At 45.7% G+C, this 23914-nt stretch overlaps 1 protein-coding gene across 1 annotated transcript in view; it reads left to right on the forward strand.

Moving 5' to 3' along the window:
- Positions 1–23914, forward strand: part of LOC130361240 (cysteine-rich venom protein-like) — a 227466-nt gene that overhangs the window by 192711 nt on the left and 10841 nt on the right. The window contains exon 6 of the mRNA XM_056563999.1: positions 8145–8236. Coding sequence (XP_056419974.1) covers positions 8145–8236 — 92 coding nt within the window. The remainder of the gene's footprint in view (positions 1–8144; positions 8237–23914) is intronic.

Below are 23914 nucleotides of genomic sequence, written 5' to 3' on the forward strand. Positions count from 1 at the left end.
CTCCCCCTTTTCTGTTCACTATACTGATACCTCTCCCTGTGCTGTTCACTATACTGATACCTCTCCCTGTGCTGTTCACTACACTGATACCTCTCCTTGTGCTTTTCACTACACTGATACCTCTCCTAGTGCTGTTCACTACACTGATACCTCTCCCTGTGCTGTTCACTATACTGATACCTCTCCCTGTGCTGTTCACTACACTGATACCTCTCCGTGTGCTGTTCACGATACTGATACCTCTCCCTGTGCTGTTCACTATACTGATACCTCTCCACTGTGCTGTTCACTATAATGATACATCTCCCTGTGCTGTTCACGATACTGATACCTCTCGCTGTGCTGTTCACTATACTGATACCTCTCCCCTGTGCTGTTCACTATAATGATACCTCTCCCAGTGCTGTTCACTATACTGATACCTCTCCCTGTGCTGTTCACTATACTGATACCTCTCACTGTGCTGTTCACTATACTGATACCTCTCCCTGTGCTGTTCACTATACTGATACCTCTCCCTGTGCTGTTCACTATACTGATACCTCTCCCTCTGCTGTTCACTATATTGATACCTCTCCCTTTGCTGTTCACTATACTGATACCTCTCTCTGTGCTGTTCACTGTACTGATACTTCTCCCTGTGCTGTTCACTGTACTGATACCACTCCCTGTGCTGTTCACTATACTGATACCTTTCCCTCTGCTGTTCACTATATTGATACCTCTCCCTTTGCTGTTCACTATACTGTTACCTCTCCCTGTGCTGTTCACTATACAGATACCTCTCCTTGTGCTGTCCACTATACAGATACCTCTCCTTGTGCTGTTCACTATACTGATACGTCTCCTTGTGCTTTTCACTACACTGATACCTCTCCCTGTGCTGTTCACTACACTGATACCTCTCCCTGTGCTATTCACTATACTGATACCTCTCCCTGTGCTGTTCACTACACTGATACCTCTCCCTGTGCTGTTCACTACACTGATACCTCTCCCTGTGCTGTTCACTATACTGATACCTCTCCCTGTGCTGTTCACTACACTGATACCTCTCCCTGTGTTGTTCACTACACTGATACCTCTCCCTGTGCTGTTCACTATATTGATACCTCTCCCTGTGCTGTTCACGATACTGATACCTCTCCCTGTGCTGTTCACTATACTGATACCTCTCCCTGTGCTGTTCACTACACTGATACCTCTCCCTGTGCTGTTCACAATACTGATACCTCTCCCTGTGGTGTTCAATATACTGATACCTCTCCGTGTGCTGTTCACTATACTGATAATTCTCCATGTGCTGTTTACTACACTGATACCTCTCCTTGTGCTGTTCAATATACTGATACCTCTCCCTGTGCTGTTCACTATACTGATACCTCTCCCTGTGCTGTTCTTTATATTGATACCTCTTCCTGTGGTGTTCACTATACTGATACCTCTCCCTGTGGTGTTCACTATACTGATACCTCTCCCTGTGCTGTTCACTATATTGATACCTTTTCCTGTGCTGTTCACTATACTGATACCTCTCCCTGTGCTGTTCACTACACTGATACCTCTTCCTGTGCTGTTCACTATACTGATGCCTCTCCCTGTGGTGTTCACTATACTGATACCTCTTCCTGTGCTGTTCACTATACTGATACCTCTCCCTGTGGTGTTCACTATACCGATATCCCTTCCTGTGCTGTTCACTATACTGATATCCCTTCCTGTGCTGTTCACTACACTGATACCTCTCCCTGTGCTGTTCACTATACTGATACATCTCCCTGTGCTGTTCACTATATTGATACCTCTCCCTGTGCTGTTCACTATACTAATATCCCTTCCTGTGCTGTTCACTATACTGATACATCTCCCTGTGCTGTTCACTATTCTGATACCTCTCCTTGTGCAGTTCACTATACTGATACCTCGCCCTGTGCTGTTCACTATACTGACACCTCTCTCTGTGCTGTTCACTATACTGATACCTCTCCCTGTGCTGTTCACTACACTGATACCTCTCCCTGTGCTGTTCACTATACTGATACCTCACCCTGTGCTGTACACTATACTGATACCTCTCCTTGTGCTGCTCACTACATTGATACCTCTCCCTGTGGTGTTCACTATACTGATACCTCTTCCTGTGCTGTTCACTATACTGATACCTCTCCTTGTGCTGCTCACTTCATTGATACCTCTCCCTGTGGTGTTCACTATATTGATACCTCTCCCTGTGCTGTTCACTATACTGATACCTCTTCCTGTGCTTTTCACTACACTGATACCTCTCCCTGTGCTGTTCACTACACTGATACCTCTCCCTGTGCTGTTCACTATACTGATACCTCTCCCTGTGCTGTTCACTATACTGTTACCTCTCCCTGTGCTGTTCACTATACTGATACCTCTCCCTGTGCTGTTCACTACACTGATACCTCTCCTTGTGCTGTTCACTACACTGATACCTCTCCCTGTGCTGTTCACTATACTGATACCTCTCCCTTTGCTGTTCACTACACTGATACCTCTCCCTGTGCTGTTCACTATAATGATACCTCTCCCTGTGCTGTTCACGATACTGATACCTCTCTCAGTGCTGTTCACTATACTGATACCTCTCCCTCTGCTGTTCACTATATTGATACCTCTCCCTGTGCTGTTCACTATACTGATACCTCTGCCCTGTGCTGTTCACTATACTGATACCTCTCCCAGTGCTGTTCACTATACTGATACCTCTCCCTCTGCTGTTCAATATATTGATACCTCTCCTTGTGCTGTTCACTATACTGATACGTCTCCTTGTGCTTTTCACTACACTGATACCTCTCCTTGTGCTGTTCACTACACTGATACCTCTCCCTGTGCTGTTGACTATACTGATACCGCTCCCTGTGCTGTTCACTATACTGATACCTCTCCCTCTGCTGTTCACTACACTGATACCTCTCCCTGTGCTGTTCACTACACTGATACCTCTCCCTGTACTGTTCACTATAATGATACCTCTCCCTGTGCTGTTCACGATACTAATACCTCTCCCTGTGCTGTTCACTATACTGATACCTCTCCCTGTGCTGTTCACTACACTGATACCTCTCCCTGTGCTGTTCACTACACTGATACCTCTCCCTGTGCTGTTCACAATACTGATACCTCTCCCTGTGCTGTTCACTATACTGATATCTCTCCCTGTGCGGTTCAATATACTGATACCTCTCCCTGTGCTGTTCACTATACTGATAATTCTCCATGTGCTGTTTACTACACTGATACCTCTCCCTGTGCTGTTCACTATACTGATACCTCTCCCTGTGCTGTTCACTATATTGATACCTTTACCTGTGCTGTTCACTATACTGATACCTCTCCTTGTGCTGTTCACTACACTGATACCTCTTCCTGTGCTGTCCACTATACTGATACCTCTTCCTGTGCTGTTCATTATACTGATACCTCTCCCTGTGGTGTTCACTATACTGATACCTCTTCCTGTGCTGTTCACTATACTGATACCTCTCCCTGTGGTGTTCACTATACCGATATCCCTTCCTGTGCTGTTCACTATACTGATATCCCTTCCTTTGCTGTTCACTACACTGATACCTCTCCCTGTGCTGTTCACGATACTGATACATCTCCCTATGCTGTTCACTATATGGATACCTCTCCCTGTGTTGTTCACTATACTGATACCTCTCCCTGTGCTGTTCACTATACTGATACATCTCCCTGTGCTGTTCACTATTCTGATACCTCTCCTTGTGCAGTTCACTATACTGATACCTCTCCCTGTGCTGTTCACTATACTGACACCTCTCTCTGTGCTGTTCACTATACTGATACCTCTCCCTGTGCTGTTCACTACACTGATACCTCTCCCTGTGCTGTTCACTATACTGATACCGCTCCCTGTGCTGTTCATTATACTGATACCTCCCCTTGTGCTGCTCACTACACTGATACCTCTCCCTGTGCTGTTCACTATACTGATACCTCTCCCTGTGCTGTTCACTATACTGATACCTCTCCCTGTGCTGTTCACTATACTGATATCTCTTCCTGTGCTGTTCACTATACTGATATCCCTTCCTGTGCTGTTTACTACACTGATACCTCTGTCTGTGCTGTTCACTATACTGATACATCTCCCTGTGCTGTTCACTATACTGATACCTCTCCCTGTGCTGTTCACTATACTGATACCTCTCCCTGTGCTGTTCACTACACTGATACCTCTCCTTGTGCTGTTCACTACACTGATACCTCTTCCTGTGCTGTTCACTATACTGATACCTCTTCATGTCCTGTTCATTATACTGATACCTCTCCCTGTGCTGGTCACTATACTGATACCTCTTCCTGTGCTTTTCACTATACTGATACCTCTCCCTGTGCTGTTCACTATACTGATATCTCTCCCTGTGCTGTTCACTATTCTAATACCTCTCCCTGTGCTGTTCACTACACTGATACCTCTCCCTGTGCTGTTCACTATTCTTATACCTCTCCCTGTGCTTTTCACTATACTGATACCTCTCCCTGTGCTGTTCACTACACTGATACCTCTCCCTGTGCTGTTCACTACACTGATACCTCTCCCTGTGCTGTTCACTATTCTAATACCTCTCCCTGTGCTGTTCACTACACTGATACCTCTCCTTTTGCTGTTCACTACACTGATACCTCTCCCTGTGCTGTTCACTATACTGATACCTCTCCCTGTGCTGTTCACTACACTGATACCTCTCCTTGTGCTGTTCACTACACTGATACCTCTCCTTGTGCTGTTCACTACACTGATACCTCTTCCTGTGCTGTTCACTATACTGATACCTCTCCATGTCCTGTTCATTATACTGATACCTCTCCCTGTGCTGGTCACTATACTGATACCTCTCCCTTTGCTGTTCACTATACTGATACCTCTTCCTGTGCTTTTCACTATACTGATACCTCTCCCTGTGCTGTTCACTATACTGATACCTCTCCCTGTGCTGTTCACTATTCTAATACCTCTCCCTGTGCTGTTCACTACACTGATACCTCTCCCTGTGCTGTTCACTATTCTTATACCTCTCCTTGTGCTGTTCACTATACTGATACATCTTCCTGTGCTGTTCACTATACTGATACCTCTCCCTATGCTGTTCACTATACTGATACCTCTCCCTGTGCTGTTCACTATACTGATACCTCTCCCTGTGCTATTCACTATTCTGATACCTCTCCCTGTGCTGTTCACTATACTGATATCTCTCCCTTTGCTGTTCACTATACGGATACCTCTCCCTGTGCTTTTCACTATACTGATATCTCTCCCTGTGCTTTTCACTATACTGATACATCTCCCTGTGCTGTTCACTATACTGATACCTCTCCCTGTGCTTTTCACTATACTAATACCTCTCCATGTCCTGTTGACTATACCGATACCTCTCCCTGTGCTGTTCACTATACTCATACCTCTCCCTGTGCTGTTCACTATACTGATACCTCTCCCTGTGCTGTTCACTATACTGATACCTCTCCTTGTGCTGTTCACTATACTGATACCTCTCCCTGTGCTGTTCACTACACTGATACCTCTCCCTGTGCTGTTCACTACACTGATACCTCTCCCTGTGCTGTTCACTATTCTTATACCTCTCCCTGTGCTGTTCACTATACTGATACATCTTCCTGTGCTGTTCACTATACTGATAACTCTCCCTGTGCTGTTCACTATACTGATACCTCTCCCTGTGCTGTTCACTATACTGATACCTCTCCCTGTGCTTTTCACTATACTAATACCTCTCCATGTCCTGTTGACTATACCGATACCTCTCCCTGTGCTGTTCACTATACTCATACCTCTCCCTGTGCTGTTCACTATACTGATACCTCTCCCTGTGCTGTTCACTATACTGATACCTCTCCCTGTGCTGTCCACTACACTGATACCTCTCCCTGTGCTGTTCACTATACTGATACCTCTCCCTCTGCTGTTCACTATACTGATACCTCTCCCTGTGCTGTTCACTATACTGATACCTCTCCCTGTGCTGTTCATTACACTGACACCTCTCCCTGTGCTGTTCACTATACTGACACCTCTCCTTGTGCTGTTCACTATACTGATACCTCTCCCTGTGCTGTTCACTACACTGATACCTCTCCCTGTGCTGTTCACTATTCTTATACCTCTCCCTGTGCTGTTCACTACACTGATACCTCTCCCTGTGCTGTTCACTATTCTTATACCTCTCCCTGTGCTGTTCACTATACTGATACATCTTCCTGTGCTGTTCACTATACTGATACCTCTCCCTGTGCTGTTCACTATACTGATACCTCTCCCTGTGCTTTTCACTATAGTGATACCTCTCCCTGTGCTGTTCACTATACTGATACCTCTCCCTGTGCTGTTCACTATACTGATACCTCTCCCTGTGCTTTTCACTATAGTGATACCTCTCCCTGTGCTGTTCACTATACTGATACCTCTCCCTGTGCTGTTCACTATACTGATACCTCTCCTTGTGCTTTTCACTATACTGATACCTCTCCCTGTGCTGTTCACTACACTGATACCTCTCCCTGTGCTGTTCACTATACTGATACCTCTTCCTGTGCTTTTCACTATACTGATACCTCTTCCTGTGCTGTTCACTATACTGATTCCTCTCCCTGTGCTGTTCACTATACTGATACCTCTTCCTGTGCTGTTCACTATACTGATACCTCTCCTTGTGCTGTTCACTATACTGATAACTCTCCCTGTGCTGTTCACTATACTGATACCTCTTCCTGTGCTGTTCACTATACTGATTCCTCTCCCTGTGCTGTTCACTATACTGATACCTCTTCCTGTGCTTTTCACTATACTGATACCTCTCCCTGTGCTTTTCACTATACTGATACCTCTCCATGTCCTGTTCACTATACTGATACCTCTCCCTGTGCTGTTCATTACACTGATACCTCTCCCTGTGCTGTTCACTATACTGATACCTCTCACTGTGCTGTTCACTATACTGATACCTCTCCCTGTGCTGTTCACTATACTGATACCCCTCCCTGTGCTGTTCACTATACTGATACCTCTCCCTGTTCTGTTCACTATACTGATACCTCTCCCTGTGCTGTTCACTACACTGATACCTCTCCCTGTGCTGTTCACTATACTGATACCTCTCCCTCTGCTGTTCACTATACTGATACCTCTCACTGTGCTGTTCACTATACTGATACCTCTCCCTGTGCTGTTCACTACACTGATACCTCTCCCTCTGCTGTTCACTATACTGATACCTCTTCCTGTGCTGTTCACTACACTGATACCTCTCCCTGTGCTGTTCACTATACTGATACCTCTCCCTGTGCTGTTCATTACACTGATACCTCTCCCTGTGCTGTTCACTATACTGATACCTCTCACTGTGCTGTTCACTATACTGATACCTCTCCCTGTGCTGTTCACTATACTGATACCCCTCCCTGTGCTGTTCACTATACTGATACCTCTCCCTGTTCTGTTCACTATACTGATACCTCTCCCTGTGCTGTTCACTACACTGATACCTCTCCCTGTGCTGTTCACTATACTGATACCTCTCCCTCTGCTGTTCACTATACTGATACCTCTCACTGTGCTGTTCACTATACTGATACCTCTCCCTGTGCTGTTCACTACACTGATACCTCTCCCTCTGCTGTTCACTATACTGATACCTCTTCCTGTGCTGTTCACTACACTGATACCTCTCCCTGTGCTGTTCACTATACTGATACCTCTCCCTGTGCTGTTCACTATACTGATACCTCTCCCTGTGCTGTTCACTATACTGATACCTCTCCCTGTGCTGTTCACTATACTGATACCTCTCCCTGTGCTGTTCATTACACTGATACCTCTCCCTGTGCTGTTCACTATACTGATACCTCTCCCTGTGCTGTTCATTACACTGATACCTCTCCCTGTGCTGTTCACTATACTGATACCTCTCCTGTGCTGTTCACTATCCTGATACCTCTCCCTGTGCTGTTCACTATACTGATACCTCTCCCTGTGCTGTTCACTATACTGATACCTCTCCTGTGCTGTTCACTATCCTGATACCTCTTCCTGTGCTCGTCATATTAATTTGTTTCCTTTCTTATAGAGGAAATGAACCTGAAACCCTCTACACTCCATATAAACCAGGGAAACCATGCAGTGAGTGTAAGAAAGCCTGTGATGGTAACAAGCTGTGCTGTAAGTATTTTACCCGCCACTCTCACCATCATCACCTCGTTTGGTTAACACTAAGCACTAAATATATTATATCTAATTTCAGTAAACACATTTTGCTACACCGAGGGGGGGGGGGGGGGGGTCGGTTGGAGATTTCCAATGTGCAATGTTTTGATACGCACAATGTTTTGGTACGTTTTTTATTTTATTTTCAAGCAGTGCGCTTTTCTGTAAAACTTTCACATTCTCTTTATTCTGTGGGTCAATACAATTAAAATTGTGTTTACATGTCTATTACTTTATTACAAAAATAAATCAAACTTTTTGTAAGAAAATAAGTATGCCAAAAATGTCCCTATTCTGACCCCTTTTTTGTATATGGGGCTGTATGAGGGCTCATTTCTTGCCCTACATCTGTAGTTTTTATGGGTACCAATTTTGTGCATATATATTTTAACCACTTTTCATTCCATTTTTTCTGGGATGTGAAGTGACCATAAATCAGCAATTTTGGACTTTTGCACACGGCAGGTATATGGATCCCCACAAATACACTGTGGGCGGTTCAGTGAGTGTAACTGTTGTAATCAGTATTGATCAATGCATCTAAAGGGTTAATGGTGGGCATTAGTGTGATTCCTGATGTCTACCAATATCAATGATGGTATACTCTTCATATTCGTAACATAAATGTACGTCCATCATAGTGTATTAAGTAACTGGGCACCATGACATACAGTTACTTTGTGGGTCCTCTAGGGGGCACTGTGGTGATTTTTCTGTTTATTTTGCTTACTTAGTGCAGGCTAGGTTAATATAGAAATATAGAATGTGTCGGCAGATAAGAACCATTTGTCCCATCTAGTCTGCCCAATATTCTGAATCCTATGAATAGTCCCTGGCCCTATCTTATATGAAGGATAACCTTATGCTTATCCCATGTATGTTTAAACTCCATCACTGTATTTGCAGCGACCACTTCTGCAGGAAGGCTATTCCATGCATCCACTACTCTCTCAGTAAAGTAATACTTCCTGATATTACTTTTAAACCTTTGCCCCTCTAATTTAAAACTATGTCCTCTTGTGGTAGTTTTTCTTCTTTTAAATCTCCTCTCCTCCTTTACCGTGTTGATTCCCTTTATGTATATAAAAGTCTCTATCATATCCCCTGTCTCTTCTTTCTTCTATACATATTAAGGTCCTTTAACCTTTCCTGGTAAGTTTTATCCTGCAATCCATGTACTAGTTTACTAGTTTAGTATCTTCTCTGAACTCTCTCTAGAGTATCTATATCCTTTTGGAGATACGGCCTCCAGTACTGCGCACAATACTCCAAGTGAGGACTCACCAGTGTTCTGTACAGCGGCATGAGCCCTTCTCTCTTTCTACTGCTTATACCCATAGGCGTGCGCACGGGGTGTGCCGGGTGTGCCCAGGCACACCCTAATCCAGTGGCGGTGCGGCCCGCACCGGGTGACACCAAGACGCTCCGCAGCACCCCCCATCTGTGCCCGACCGTCCTTCGTCAGGCGCACCGCACAGCGCTGCCTCCTACTCCTGTTTGTGCCCCGCCCCGCTTCGCTCTGGCTCACCTACAGTTGGTCCGGTCATGTGACGGCGCGTTACTGCCGTCACATGACCATCAGGACGTCACGCTGTATTCAAGAACGCCGGCCCCAGAGCGTGACGTGACGGTACGCGGTTCGCAGGATTACCGCGCTGAGTGAGTGAATGTTATTTCAATCTGCCTACTGGGTCTGGGGGGAGGGGGTTTATCTGGGGGGTACTGCATTCCTACAGGGGGGGAGAGGGGGTTATACTGGGGGGTACTACCATCCTACTGGGGGGGGAGGGGGGGTCATCAGGGGGTACTACCTTCTAACAGGGTGGGGGGATAGGGTTAATCTGGGGGGTACTGCATTCCTTCAGGGGGGGAGAGGGGGTTAAACTGGGGGTACTACCACCCTACTGGGGGGGAGGGGGGTCATCAGGGGGTACTACCTTCTAACAGGGTGGGGGGATAGGGTTAATCTGGGGGGTACTGCATTCCTACAGGGGGGGAAGGGGGTTAATCTGGGGCCCCGAGTAGGCAGGTAGTACCCCCAGATTAAGCCCCTCCCCCAGTAGGATGGTAGTACCCCCAGATTAACCCCCCCCCCAGTAAGAAGGTAGTACCCTCAAATTAACCCCCTCTTCCTGCCAGTAGGAAGGTAGCACCCCCAGATGCTGGTGGCCTCCATGTCTATTTTGCTTTTGTAGGGAACTGTACTGCACCTAATGTGGCGAATTATACCGCACCTAATGTGGGGGAACATACTGCACCTAATGTGGGAACTATAATGCACATAATGTGGGGAACTATACTGCCAATCTAATGTGGGGGAACTATACTGCACCTATTGTGGGGAACTATACTGCACCTAATGTGGGGAACTATACTGCACCTAATGTGGGGGAACTATACTGCACCTAATGTGGGGAACTGTTCTGCACATAATGTAGGGGAACTGTACTGCACATAATGTGGGGGAACTGTACTGCACTTAATGTAGGGGAACTGTACTGGTGTAGTACAGTTCCCCCACATTAGGTGCAGTACAGTTCCCCCTCATTAGGTGCAGTAGAGTTCCCCCTCATTAGGTGCAGTACAGTTCCCCCACATTAGGTGCAGTACAGTTCCCCTTCATTAGGTGCAGTACAGTTCCCCCACATTAGGTGCAGTACAGTTCCCCCACATTAGGTGGCACCTAATGTGGGGGAACTGTACTGCCAACCTAATGTGGGGGAACTGTATTGCCAACCTAATGTGGGGGAACTGTACTGCCAACCTAATGTGCGGGGACTTATACTGCCAACCTAATGTGGTGGGACTTATACTGCACCTAATGTGCGGGAACTGTACTGCACCTAATGTGGGGGGGACTGTACTGCACCTAATGTGGGGGAACTATACTGCACCTAATGTGGGGGAACCATACTGCACCTAATGTGGCGGGACTTATACTGCACCTAATGTGGGGGAACTATACTGCACCTAATGTGGGGGAACTATACTGTGTGCGTATATATCTACATATTTATATATGCACGCGCGCAGCGTGAGTTTGTGCTTTAGGGTGCACACCCTAATGCAATAGGCTGCGCACGCCTATGCTTATACCTCTCCCTATACACCCTTGAGCACTTCTCTCTTTCTACTGCTTATACCTCTCCCTATACATCCAAGCATTCTGCTAGCGTTTCCTGCTGCTCTATTACTTTGTCTTCCTACCTTTAAGTCTTCTGAAATAATTACTCCTAAATCCCTCTCCCCCAGATACTGAGGTCAGGACTGTGTCAAATATTCTCTATTCTGCCTGAGGGTTTTTACGCCCCAGGTGCATTATCTTGCACTTATCCACATTAAATTTCAGTTGCCAGAGTTCTGACCATTCTTCTGGTTTGCCTAAATCCTTTTCCATTTGCAGTATCCCTCCAGGAACATCAACCCTGTTACATATCTTTGTGTCATCAGCAAAAAGACATACCTTACCATCGAGACTTTCTAAAATATCACTAATGAAGATATTAAACAATATTGGTCCCAGTACAGATCCCTGAGGTCCCCACTGGTAACAAGACTTTGCTCTTAATATTCTCCATTGACTACAACCTTCTGTTGTCTGTTACTCAGCCACTGCCTAATCCACTCAACAATATGGGAGTCCAAGCTCAATGACTGCAGTTTATTGATAAGTCTTCTATGTGGGACAGTGTCAAAAGCCTTACTAAAATTTAGATATGCGATGTCTACTGCCTCTCCGCCATCTATTATTTTAGTCACCCAGAGAATAATATAAGAGAATAATGTAGCAGGGAGCTATTAGGAGGGATCTGTTAGGTGATGATGTCATCCTGTAATTTACAGGTAGTCAGATGACCCAGGACTGACACATTAAGCACTGTGGTACATGTGGGTCAGATTGGAGATCACATGACCCAGTTACAGGAATGAAATCCATGGATGCAGCTGTTCTGGAATGAAAAAGGTAGCACTGAAGGACTAGAGGTGCATGGTATTGGGGGGGGGGGGGTGGAGTGATACTTTGACACCTTGAGAACATGAGTATGTTAATACATACAGAGGAGAATACCATTTACAATACTTATAGCTCCCTTTGCACACGTCACAGAGCACGCCCACAACACTCCATAGAGGGCATTTGCTTGTCTTTTGACTAAAGTTTCTCATTGACTGTAAAGCAAATCTCTAGACCAGTAACATTTACTTGCTGTCCACTAAGAGAGTGAAGATCACAGTATTAGTCTTAAAGGGGTTATCCAGCATAAGGGGATTTTAGTACGTACCTGGCAGACAGTAATGGACATGCTTAGGAAGGATCTGCGCTTGTCTTGGGGCTAAATGGCTATGCTGTGAGATTACCATAACACTGTGGCTAGCTTTCTCTGAACTTGTATTTTCTGTTTTCAGTTTTCTTGTTTTCCTACAAATCCCATGATACCATTTTCCTCCTTCCCACACATAAGCTACCCCACCCATTGAAACATAAATGAGCTGCAAACCTGTGGTTTTCTATCAGGGTGCCTCCAGCTGTTGCATTACTTGCAGATTGCTGTCTCCACCCATTGAAGCAGACAGGCTCCCTATTATCAGCTGACTAGTGATGTCAGGCCTCGACTGCATTGCAAGCTGGGAAAAATCTGACACAACAGTCATTTTGTATGCTGTTAAAAATAAATAGTGGGGTGAAAATCACAGAAGAATTGGGAAAAAACCGTCACAAACAGGTACAGACACTATATTATGAACTACACTAACTTTACAGCCCCTGTAGCAAAGTCAAATAAAAACAATTCCTGGAATACCCCTTTAAGGGGACATTTAGGGCTTTAGGGACTCTAGATGTCATGGAGGATGTTTAACTTGTAACTGAATGACCACCTTTGTGTAACAGAGATTTGGTAGTGTCCACCTATATCCCTGTGGTCCCTCAACCTTGTAACCTTTCTGTGCACGGCGGGTGGATCCTGAGCCTCTCCTTTCTGGGAGCTGGGGCACATATCTGTGTCAATACATCCAACAAATGGAGCAGCAATGTTTTGATGTGGGGTCCAGTTGGCTAACTTGGAACTATTTTTGCATTGCATAAGGGAAAACAACCATGCATAATATAACAAAACAGTATGATACAGAATAGCACAAAGCCAGACAAATGCAATGCAATTTGTATAAAAGCAGACCTGCAGACTACTTTTATCTTTACCCAGGAGGCTGTTGGGTATCTTCAGTTTGTGCAGATTCAATAGATGGAGCCCATACAAAGTCCTGCTACACAGAGTTACTTGGAGTAGGCTGAAACTCTCAAAATGTCAGCAAACAGATCTCAAGCTCTGTTATCAATATGTGAGTTCATGGTGTCCTTTTGTGGGACAGTCAAGAAAGGTTTCAGGATTACCCTTCTACAGGCTGTAAATAAGGTCAGTCCAGCTTTAAGTTCTCTTCACTGCTCACAGAGGCTTTCCTGCCATCAGCACTGGATTTTGTTAAACCTGCTAGCAGATTCCTCTCATCTGCTGCAGGGAATCTTTAAACCAGGACCACTCATGGGCTGTCCCAAAAATATAGAATTATTGGAGAGAATTTTTGCCTACCCCATTTGCAAGAACCACCAAATTGTAGAGCTTTTTGGAGTGAACGGTTGTAATTTTTGAGTAAACTTGGTGACATCAAACTGAATATTGAGACATTATCCATAGGCGGATTTGTACTGTAGATTTACATCTGCTATGTAATCCAAATCTTTCGTTTTTTTTGTCCACAGTGAATTGTTGTCCATTTTCAAATATGGGGTCCAATTGTTACGAGGCAATTAGAGATGAGAGAACTTTTGAAAATTAGATTTGGCTGATTCGCCAAATTTTCTGCAAAAATTTGGTTCGATCTGAATTTATTTGCGGCGAATCTATATTAAATATTGCTATTTGTAGCCTACAGAGAGCCTCAATAGGGGTGAAGAACACTGTGCTTTTTTCTAACACGCATATAGAGTGTGCTGGGGTAGTGAAATAATACTGTTATTGAGTATGACATGCAGATTGCAGGCATCACTTTTAGAATCACTGCCGCAGAGCAGCACAATGACAGAGCCTGTAGGTGGCATCAGTATGAGGAGACCATATAGTGGCTGAATGACACAGCGTGGAGGTGTTGGCAGCATGAGTAGCCCATATAGTTGCTAAATGACACAGCTTGGATGGGGCTGAAGCATGGGGAGACCATAAAGTGGATGAATGACATAGCGTGGAGGTATTGGCAGCATGAGGAGACCATATAGTGGCTAAATGACACAGCTTGAATGTGGCTGAAGCAAAGTGAGACCATATAGTCCCTGAATGACACAGCGTGGAGGTGTTGGCAGCATGAGGAGACGATATAGTGCCTGAATGACACAGCGTGGAGGTGTTGGCAGCATGAGTAGCCCAAATAGTTGCTAAATGACACAGCTTGGATGGGGCTGAAGCATGGGGAGACCATATAGTGGCTGAATGACATAGCGTGGAGGTATTGGCAGCATGAGGAGACCATATAGTGGCTAAATGACAGAGCATGGAGGTGTTGGCAGCATGAGGAGACCATATAGTGGCTAAATGACACAGTGTGGAGGTGTTGGCAGCATGAGGAGACCATATAATGGCTGAATGACACAGTGTGGAGGTGTTGGCAGCAGGAGGAGACCATATAGTGGCTGAATGACACAGCTTGGATGTGGCTGAAGCATGAGGAGACCATTTAGTGGCTAAAAGACACAGCTTAGATGTGGCTGAAGCATGGGGAGACCATATAGTCCCTGAATGACACAGCATGGAGGTGTTGGCAGCATGAGGAGACCATATAGTGCCTGAATGACACAGCGTGGAGGTGTTGGCAGCATGAGGAGACCATATAGTTGCTAAATGACACAGCTTGGATGTGGCTGAAGCATGGAGAGACCATATAGTGGCTGAATGACGTAGCGTGGAGGTGTTGGCAGCATGAGGAGACCATATAGTTGCTAAATGACACAGCTTGGATGTGGCTGAAGCATGGAGAGACCATATAGTGGCTAAATGACGTAGCGTGGAGGTGTTGGCAGCATGAGGAGACCATATAGTTGCTAAATGACACAGCTTGGATGTGGATGAAGCATGGGGAGACCATATAGTGGCTGAATGACATAGCGTGGAGGTGTTGGCAGCATGAGGAGACCTTATAGTGGCTAAATGACACAGTGTGGAGGTGTTGGCAGCATGAGGAGACCATATAGTAGCTGAATGACACAGTGTGGAGGTGTTGGCAGCAGGAAGATACCATATAGTGGCTAAATGACACAGCTTGGATGTGGCTGAAGCATAAGGAGACCATATAGTGGCTGAATGACACAGCTTGGATGTGGCTGAAGCATGAGGAGACCATAAAGTGGGTAAATGACACATCTTGGATGTGGCTGAAGCATTGGGAGACCATATAGTCCCTGAATGACACAGCGTGGAGGTGTTAGCAGCATGAGGAGACCAAATGGTGCCTGAATGACACAGCGTGGAGGTGTTGGCAGCATGAGGAGACCATATAGTTGCTAAATGACACAGCTTGGATGTGGGTGAAGCATGGGGAAACCATATAGTGGCTGAATGACATAGCGTGGAGGTGTTGGCAGCATGAGGAGATCATACAGTGGCTAAATGACACAGCTTGGATGTGGCTGAAGCATGAGGAGACCATATAGTGGCTGAATGACACAGATTGGATGTGGCTGAAGCATGAGGAGACCCTATAGTGGCTGAACGACACAGTGTGGAGGTGTTGGCAGCATGAGGAGACCATAAAGTGGCTAAATGACACAGCGTGAAGGTGTTGGCAGCATAAGGAGACCATATAGTGGCTGAATGACACAGCGTGGAAGTGTTGGCAGCATGAGGAGACCATATAGTGCCTGAATGACACAGCGTGGAGGTGTTGGCAGCATGAGGAGACCATATAGTTGCTAAATGACACAGCTTGGATGTGGCTGAAGCATGGAGAGACCATATAGTGGCTGAATGACGTAGCGTGGAGGTGTTGGCAGCATGAGGAGACCATATAGTTGCTAAATGACACAGCTTGGATGTGGCTGAAGCATGGGGAGACCATATAGTGGCTGAATGACATAGCGTGGAGGTGTTGGCAGCATGAGGAGACCTTATAGTGGGTAAATGACACAGTGTGGAGGTGTTGGCAGCATGAGGAGACCATATAGTAGCTGAATGACACAGTGTGGAGGTGTTGGCAGCAGGAAGATACCATATAGTGGCTAAATGACACAGCTTGGATGTGGCTGAAGCATAAGGAGACCATATAGTGGCTGAATGACACAGCTTGGATGTGGCTGAAGCATGAGGAGACCATAAAGTGGCTAAATGACACAGCTTGGATGTGGCTGAAGCATTGGGAGACCATATAGTCCCTGAATGACACAGCGTGGAGGTGTTAGCAGCATGAGGAGACCAAATGGTGCCTGAATGACACAGCGTGGAGGTGTTGGCAGCATGAGGAGACCATATAGTTGCTAGATGACACAGCTTGGATGTGGGTGAAGCATGGGGGGACAATATAGTGGCTGAATGACACAGATTGGATGTGGCTGAAGCATGAGGAGACCCTATAGTGGCTGAACAACACAGTGTGGAGGTGTTGGCAGCATGAGGAGACCATAAAGTGGCTAAATGACACAGCGTGGAGGTGTTGGCAGCATGAGGAGACCATATAGTGGCTGAATGACACAGCGTGGAGGTGTTGGCAGTATGAGGAGACCACATAGTGGCTGAATGACACAGCTTGGATGTGGCTGAAGATTGAAGAGACCATATAGTGGCTGAATGACACAGCGTGGAGGCGTTGGCAGCATGAGGAGACCGTATACTGTCTAAATGACACAGGGTGGAGGTGTTCGCAGCATGAAGAGACCATAAAGTGGCTGAATGACACAGCTTGGATGTAGCTGAAGCTTGAGGAAACCATATAGAAACATAGAATGTGTCGGCAGATAAGAACCATTTGGCCCATCTAGTCTGCCCAATAGTCTGAATCTTATCAATAGTCCCTGGCCCTATTTTATATGAAGGATAGCCTTATGCTTATCCCATGCATGTTTAAACTTCTTAACTGTATTTGTAGCAACCACTTCTATATAGTGGCTGAATGGCACAGTGTGGAGTTGTTGGCAGCATGAGGAGACCATATAGTGGCTAAATGACACATCGTGGAGGTGTTGGCAGCATGAAGAGACCATATAGTGGCTAAATGACACAGTGTGGAGGTGTTGGTAGCATGAGAAGACCATATAGTAGCTGAATGACACAGCTTGGATGTGACTGAAGCATGAAGAGACCATATAGTGGCTGAATGACACAGCGAGGAGGTGTTGGCAGCATGAGGAGAACATATAGTGGCTGAATGACACAGCCTGGAGGTGTTGGCAGAATGAGGAGACCATATAGTGGCTTAATGACACAGCATGGAGGTGTTGGCAGCATGAGGAGACCATATATTGGCTGAATTACACAACATGGAGGTGTTGGCAGCATGAGGAGACCATATAGTTGCTGAATGACACAGCCTGGAACTGGCAGCAGCATGAGTAGACACTAGGGCTTCACAATCCCTAAGATTACAAGATTAATTTAAACATTTTAATTGAAGATTTATGGTAGCTAGTGCTACCATAAAAATGTTTAGGCCCAGCAGCATCAGTAAACCATATATTGGCTGAATGACACAGCCTGGAGGTAGCTGAAGCATGAATAGACCATATAGTGGCTGAATGGCACAGCCTGGAGTTGGCAGAAGCATGAGGAGACCATTGAAATTTAAGATTTACTGTATAAATAGAAATGTAAGATTTTAAAATTGAAATTGAGGACTTTGAAATTGAAATTTTAACTCCCAAGGTTTAGTGTTGCGGGGACCTTCGTGTGGGTACAGAGAAACAAATATAACAAGGAGTCACATGTCACATGGCAGCACAAGAACAGAGCCTCTAGGTGGCATCAGTATGAGGAGACCATATAGTGGCTGAATGACTACCTGGAGTTTGTGGCAGCATGGGGAGACCATATAGTGTCTGAATGGCACAGCCTGGAGTATGCTGAAGCATGAGGAGACCATATAGTGGCTGAATAGCACAGCCTGGAGTTTGCTGAAGCATGAGAAGAGACCATATAGTGGCTGAATGAGACAGCCTGGAGGTGGCAGCAGCACCAGGAGTCCTGAAAGTGATCAGGAGAGGTGAGGTGGTGCGGTGGGTGGCAATACCAGTACCCGGTGACGAATGTTGCGGAGGAATGCTTCTAACTGGGGAGCAGCGCCTTAAATTTGTTTGGCACTATCCATATTTGTGAAGTGTTGGTGTGGCACCATGGTCAATCTACTCTGATGCATCAGGCATTGGTGGTTGGAAATCCTGGCTGATCCATGCCTGATTCATCTTCACAAAGGTCAGTCCCTCTCATTATTAGTGGGCAGTCTGCCACTGCCACGGTGTTTGGGTCCTCTGTCTCACCTTCCTCATAACTCTTTAGCTCCTCTGGCTGCTACTACTCCTTCTCTCCTGTCAGATTACTAGAAGATCCGCCCATTTGGTGCAACTTAAACTGTGCTCCACTATGCCCCTCCAGCTCCTCCTCGTCCTCCAGTTCAGCCCCCACAGGGCTCATGTGGCCGTGAGATGTATGAGCCACGTCTCCAGTGAACTGGCCAGCCATCGTTTCCAACACGTGTTGTAAAAAATGAAGCAGTGGAATGATGTAGTTCATCCCGTAATCCTGGTGATTTACTAATAATGTGGCTTCCTCAAAGGGCCTGAGCAAACTGCAGGTGTCACATATGAGCTGCCACTGGTTCACATTGAAGTTACACAGGGGAGTACTCCTATCCGCTTGGATCATCAAGAAATCAGTGGTAGCTTTTCTCTGTACGTACAGCCGGTCCAACATATGGAGGGTGGAATTCAAATGTGTGGCAACGTCACAAATCAGACTATGTTGGGGGATACTGTTCTGACGCTGCAGCTCAAGGAGGATGTGCTTTGCGGTGTACAAGTGGCTGAAGGGCATGCAAAGTTTTCTTCCCATTGTTAGGTTGTCTTGCAAATGGGATGAACACTTCAGGAACTGCTTCACAACCAGATTGAACACGTGTGCCATGCAGGGCGCATGGCTCAGCCTTCCCAGTCGAAGCGCATGCAAGATGTTCTTCCCATTGTCAGTCACCATGGCTCCCATTTCCAGTTTTCATGGAGTAATCCATGCTCCAATTTCTTTACAAATGACTTTTAGCAGTTCCTCCTCTGTGTGACTCCGTTCGCCAAGGCAAACCATGTGAAGAACAGCGTGACACCGCCATGCCCTGCACACTTGGTATGCTGGAGGGCCACTGAGACTTGTTTGGGAAGTGGAAGCTGAGGACACGGTGGTAGATGAGGAGGTAGAGTCGCACACTGGCAAAGGACCAACTGCCTGAGAGCATGGAGGAGGAAGCGGTGTAACCTGTCCAAATTGTTGTTGTGGCTATGCAGGAACCACATTTACCCAGTGGGCTGTAAAGGACATGTATTGTCCCTGACCGTAGATACAGCTCCACACGTCAGCGCTGCCGTGCACTTTTGAACACACCGACAGGCTCAAGGACTGTCCCACCTTCTCTTTCACGAAATTGTGCAGGGCTGGTACTGCCTTCTATGCAAAGAAATGATGGCTTGGCACTCTCCACCTCGGCTCCACACAAGCCATCAATTCTCTGAAAGGTGCAGAGTCCACCACTTGAAAAGATAGGGAGTGCAGCACCAGGAAGTTGGACAGGAGCACATTCAGCTTCTGCGCTATTGGATGAGTGGGCGCATACTGTTGTCTCTTGGACATTAGTGTTGAGCGGCATAAGCCATATTCGAATTTGCGATATTTCGCGAATATATGGACGAATATTCGGCATATATTCGCTAAATTTGCATATTCATAATATTCGTGTTTATTTTCGCATATGCGAACATTCGCATATGCGAAAATGCGCATATGCGAAAATTAGCATATGCTAAAATTAGCATAACCAAATATTTGCATATGCGAAAAATTGCATATGCGAATTTTCACATTTGCGAAAATTCGCAGTCCAGTCTCACGCAGTTGTATTAGAGCCTTCTTTACACCACACAAGCTGGAAGCAGAGAGGGTTGATCACTGTGATGTGTACTGTGAAAAAAAAAAAAAAACGAATATTCGTAATTACGAATATATAGTGCTATATTCGCGAATATTCGTATAAAATAAAATTCGCATTGCGAATATTCGCGAGCAACCCTATTGGACATGGCTTCGCCGATGGATTGTTGGCAGAATGCTGACTAAAAGTAGGAGGAGCAGGAGTATCTGGATCGACAGAAGGAGGGTATGACACACAGCTCCATTACGTGTCATTGGGTGATGCAGCAGGCTGGACCACTGCTTTGGAGCCATGGTTCTCCCAGGCCGCTTTATGGTGGTGAAGCATATGTTGATGCAGGGCCATGGTGCCAATATTGGGACCCTGGCCACGCTTCACCTTCGGCCGACATATCTTGCATGTGGCTACGTGAACCTCCTCCGGATGCTTGATGGAAAAACTGCTAACCACCGAGTAGCTGATTTTCCCACCAACAGTCCGCACTAATTGACTGCTACTGCCGCCGTCACCAGGAACCTGTTCCACTACCTCACGGGAAGGTAGGCTGCCGCGAAGGTAGACTCCTCTGTGCACGTCCTGACATTTCTCTGCCTGACATACTTAGTGCGTATATGAGGTGAGTACAATATGCTTCACTACGCTTAAAACAGTATTGGTCTAGAACAGCAGCAGGTGTGTACTATTGACTGTCCTTTTGCAGTATGTAGGCCCTTGACAGATTAACAGGTACAAAATAGTACACTACCACTGAATATCATACAATATAAAGGGGTGCCAATTAAGTACCAAAGTGCATTCAATTACAATAAAGTTGAAAAGTGTTAAAAAATACTTGTGCAAAAAAAATACATAAAGGGCTCTCATCATATAATATACAGTGGTCCCTCAACATGCGATGGTAATCCGTTCCAAACAAACCATCGCAAGTTGAGGGATCCGTGCAATGTAAAGTATAGGACATTGGTCTACAACCTGTGGACCTCCAGATGTTGCAAAACTACAAGACCCAGCATGCCCGGACAGCCAACGGCTGTCCGGGCATGCTGGGAGTTGTAGTTTTGTAACATCTGGAGGTCCGCAGGTTGAAGACCACTGGTAGAGGAAGTTGCACTCACCTGTTCCCGCCGCTCCGGACCATCACCGCTGCCCAGGATGTCGCCTTCCATCGCTGTCGCCACGTCCCCGGGGTGTCCCCGACGGTCCGGCGAGGCCTCTGCTTCCCCGTCATCCTCGTTCTCCGTCGCCGCCATCAAGTCACTACGCACACCGCTCCTATTGGATGACGGGACTGCGTGCTCACCGACGTGATAATGACGATGGAGAATGCCGACGATGCAGGGGATCCCGAAGAGGATGCGCCGGAGCCCCAAGAACAGGTAAGTGATCGTCAGCGGACCACACGGGGCACTGTAAATGGCTATCCGGTGGCAGCTGAAGCAGTCTTTGCTGCGGGATAGCCGTTTATGCGATGGCCCCGACATACAAAAGCATTGTATGTTGATGTTGCCTTCAACATGCGATGGTCTCTGAGAGGCCATCGTATGTTGAAATGATCGTATGTGGGGGCCATCGTAGGTCGGGGGGTCACTGTATTGCAGTACATTGCCATAAAGTGCATTAAAAACAATATATAAAGTGACCTGTGCAAGTTAAAATCAATCATTCTTAATTGCCCGAGATTATACACATGTGCATTATTAATAATGGGGGCGTGGAAAGCATCACTCACCGGGAAAAACAAAACAGCATATGCCGACTCCATTACCCACGCTAGCGAGGTATCCGCCCACCGCGCATGTGCAGTCTCACTATGATATTGTATGTAGGAAGTGCAGCGGCACAGGCAACCAAGTAGAGCTATGCATCGGCGTCACCATGGTGAGCATTCGCGGACATGCGCAGTTCAAATCAAGATATTAACGCGGCCATGCTCTTTTTGCCCATGCTCTGAGGTGTTGGTTTTTCCAGAGCTGAAATCATTCACATTTTATGTGGAAACACAAGTAAATTTGAAGGTTTCTTTCCAAAATGTGGGTTTTATTTCAGACACACCTTTTTTCCCTAATGGTCACGCCCCTTTGTAGAGTTTTCTGAGTAAAGTGGAGAGTTAGTCGGGTTTTATGGATTGTTTGTCGGAAATGCTGGCGCACGACACATACAAGACGAAAAACCATACAAAATTTTCTCGGAAAAGCCTTAGTAAATAAGGCCCACTGTCTCTCTCTCTGTCTCTCTTTAGAATGGCGGCAGCTGCGTGTGCCTTGCCTTTAAAACTGTGTAAAAGTCCCTACCCCCTTTGCTGTCTCCAATTGGCCTGGGAGCTGACTGACATATAAACCAGCAAATCATTGGTTAACCTGACATCATTTTACTGCTCCCTGTGCTTACTATGGGGGCCAAAAGCACCATGTGTTCCTTATCCCTCATGTTAATGGTTTCATAAAATTCCCAATTCCATAAACCTATTATCCTGGTGGACTCATTCCTTGGGTTTCGGGTTCTTTGTATGTTGCATTTGACGATCTGTAGCACAGCAGTGTAACATATTTTACTGAATAAAGATCTATATACAGTAATGTGCATTTCTTCAATCTATTAATCTCATATATATCTATCTATCTATCTCATATCGATCTAACTACTGTATCTATCTATATATCTATCCATCTCATATCCATCTATCTCATATCTATCTCATATCTATCTATCTATCTCATATCTACAGCAACCAAGTAAACGCAGCAGCACTCCAGCGTAGTGAAGAATAGTGACTTTTATTTATCACCAAAATGCAATAGCGACGTTTCAACCACCTCACATGGCCGTCCTCAAGCTTGAGGACGGCCACGTGAGGTGGTTGAAACGTCGCTATTGCATTTTGGTGATAAATAAAAGTCACTATTCTTCACTACGCTGGAGTGCTGCTGCGTTTACTTGGTTGCTGTATCTAATAGGGGCCCGAGGACCAGGGCCCATCCACAGCCTGCACCCACTGCACCTAGTTCAACTTGAGAGTGCTGCTCCACCTGCTTCTCTATCTTATATCTATCTATCTATCTCATATTTGTCTATCTCATATCTATCTCATATCTCTCTCTCTCATATCTATCTATCTATCTATTTCATTTCGATCTATCTACTGTATCTATCTATCTATCTCATATCCATCTATCTCATATCTATCTATCTATCTATCTATCTATCTCATATCTATCTATCTCATATCTATCTATCTATCTCATATCTATCTATCTCATATCTATCTGTCTATCTATCTATCTCTCTATCTCATATATATCTATCTATCTATCTCATATCGATCTAACTACTGTATCTATCTATATATCTATCCATCTCATATCCATCTATCTCATATCTATCTCATATCTATCTATCTATCTATCTCATATCTATCTATCTATTTATCTATCTCATATTTGTCTATCTCATATCTATCTATCTCATATC

Source organism: Hyla sarda, chromosome 3, assembly GCF_029499605.1.
Source record: "Hyla sarda isolate aHylSar1 chromosome 3, aHylSar1.hap1, whole genome shotgun sequence".
In the NCBI taxonomy this organism is placed as follows: domain Eukaryota; kingdom Metazoa; phylum Chordata; class Amphibia; order Anura; family Hylidae; genus Hyla; species Hyla sarda.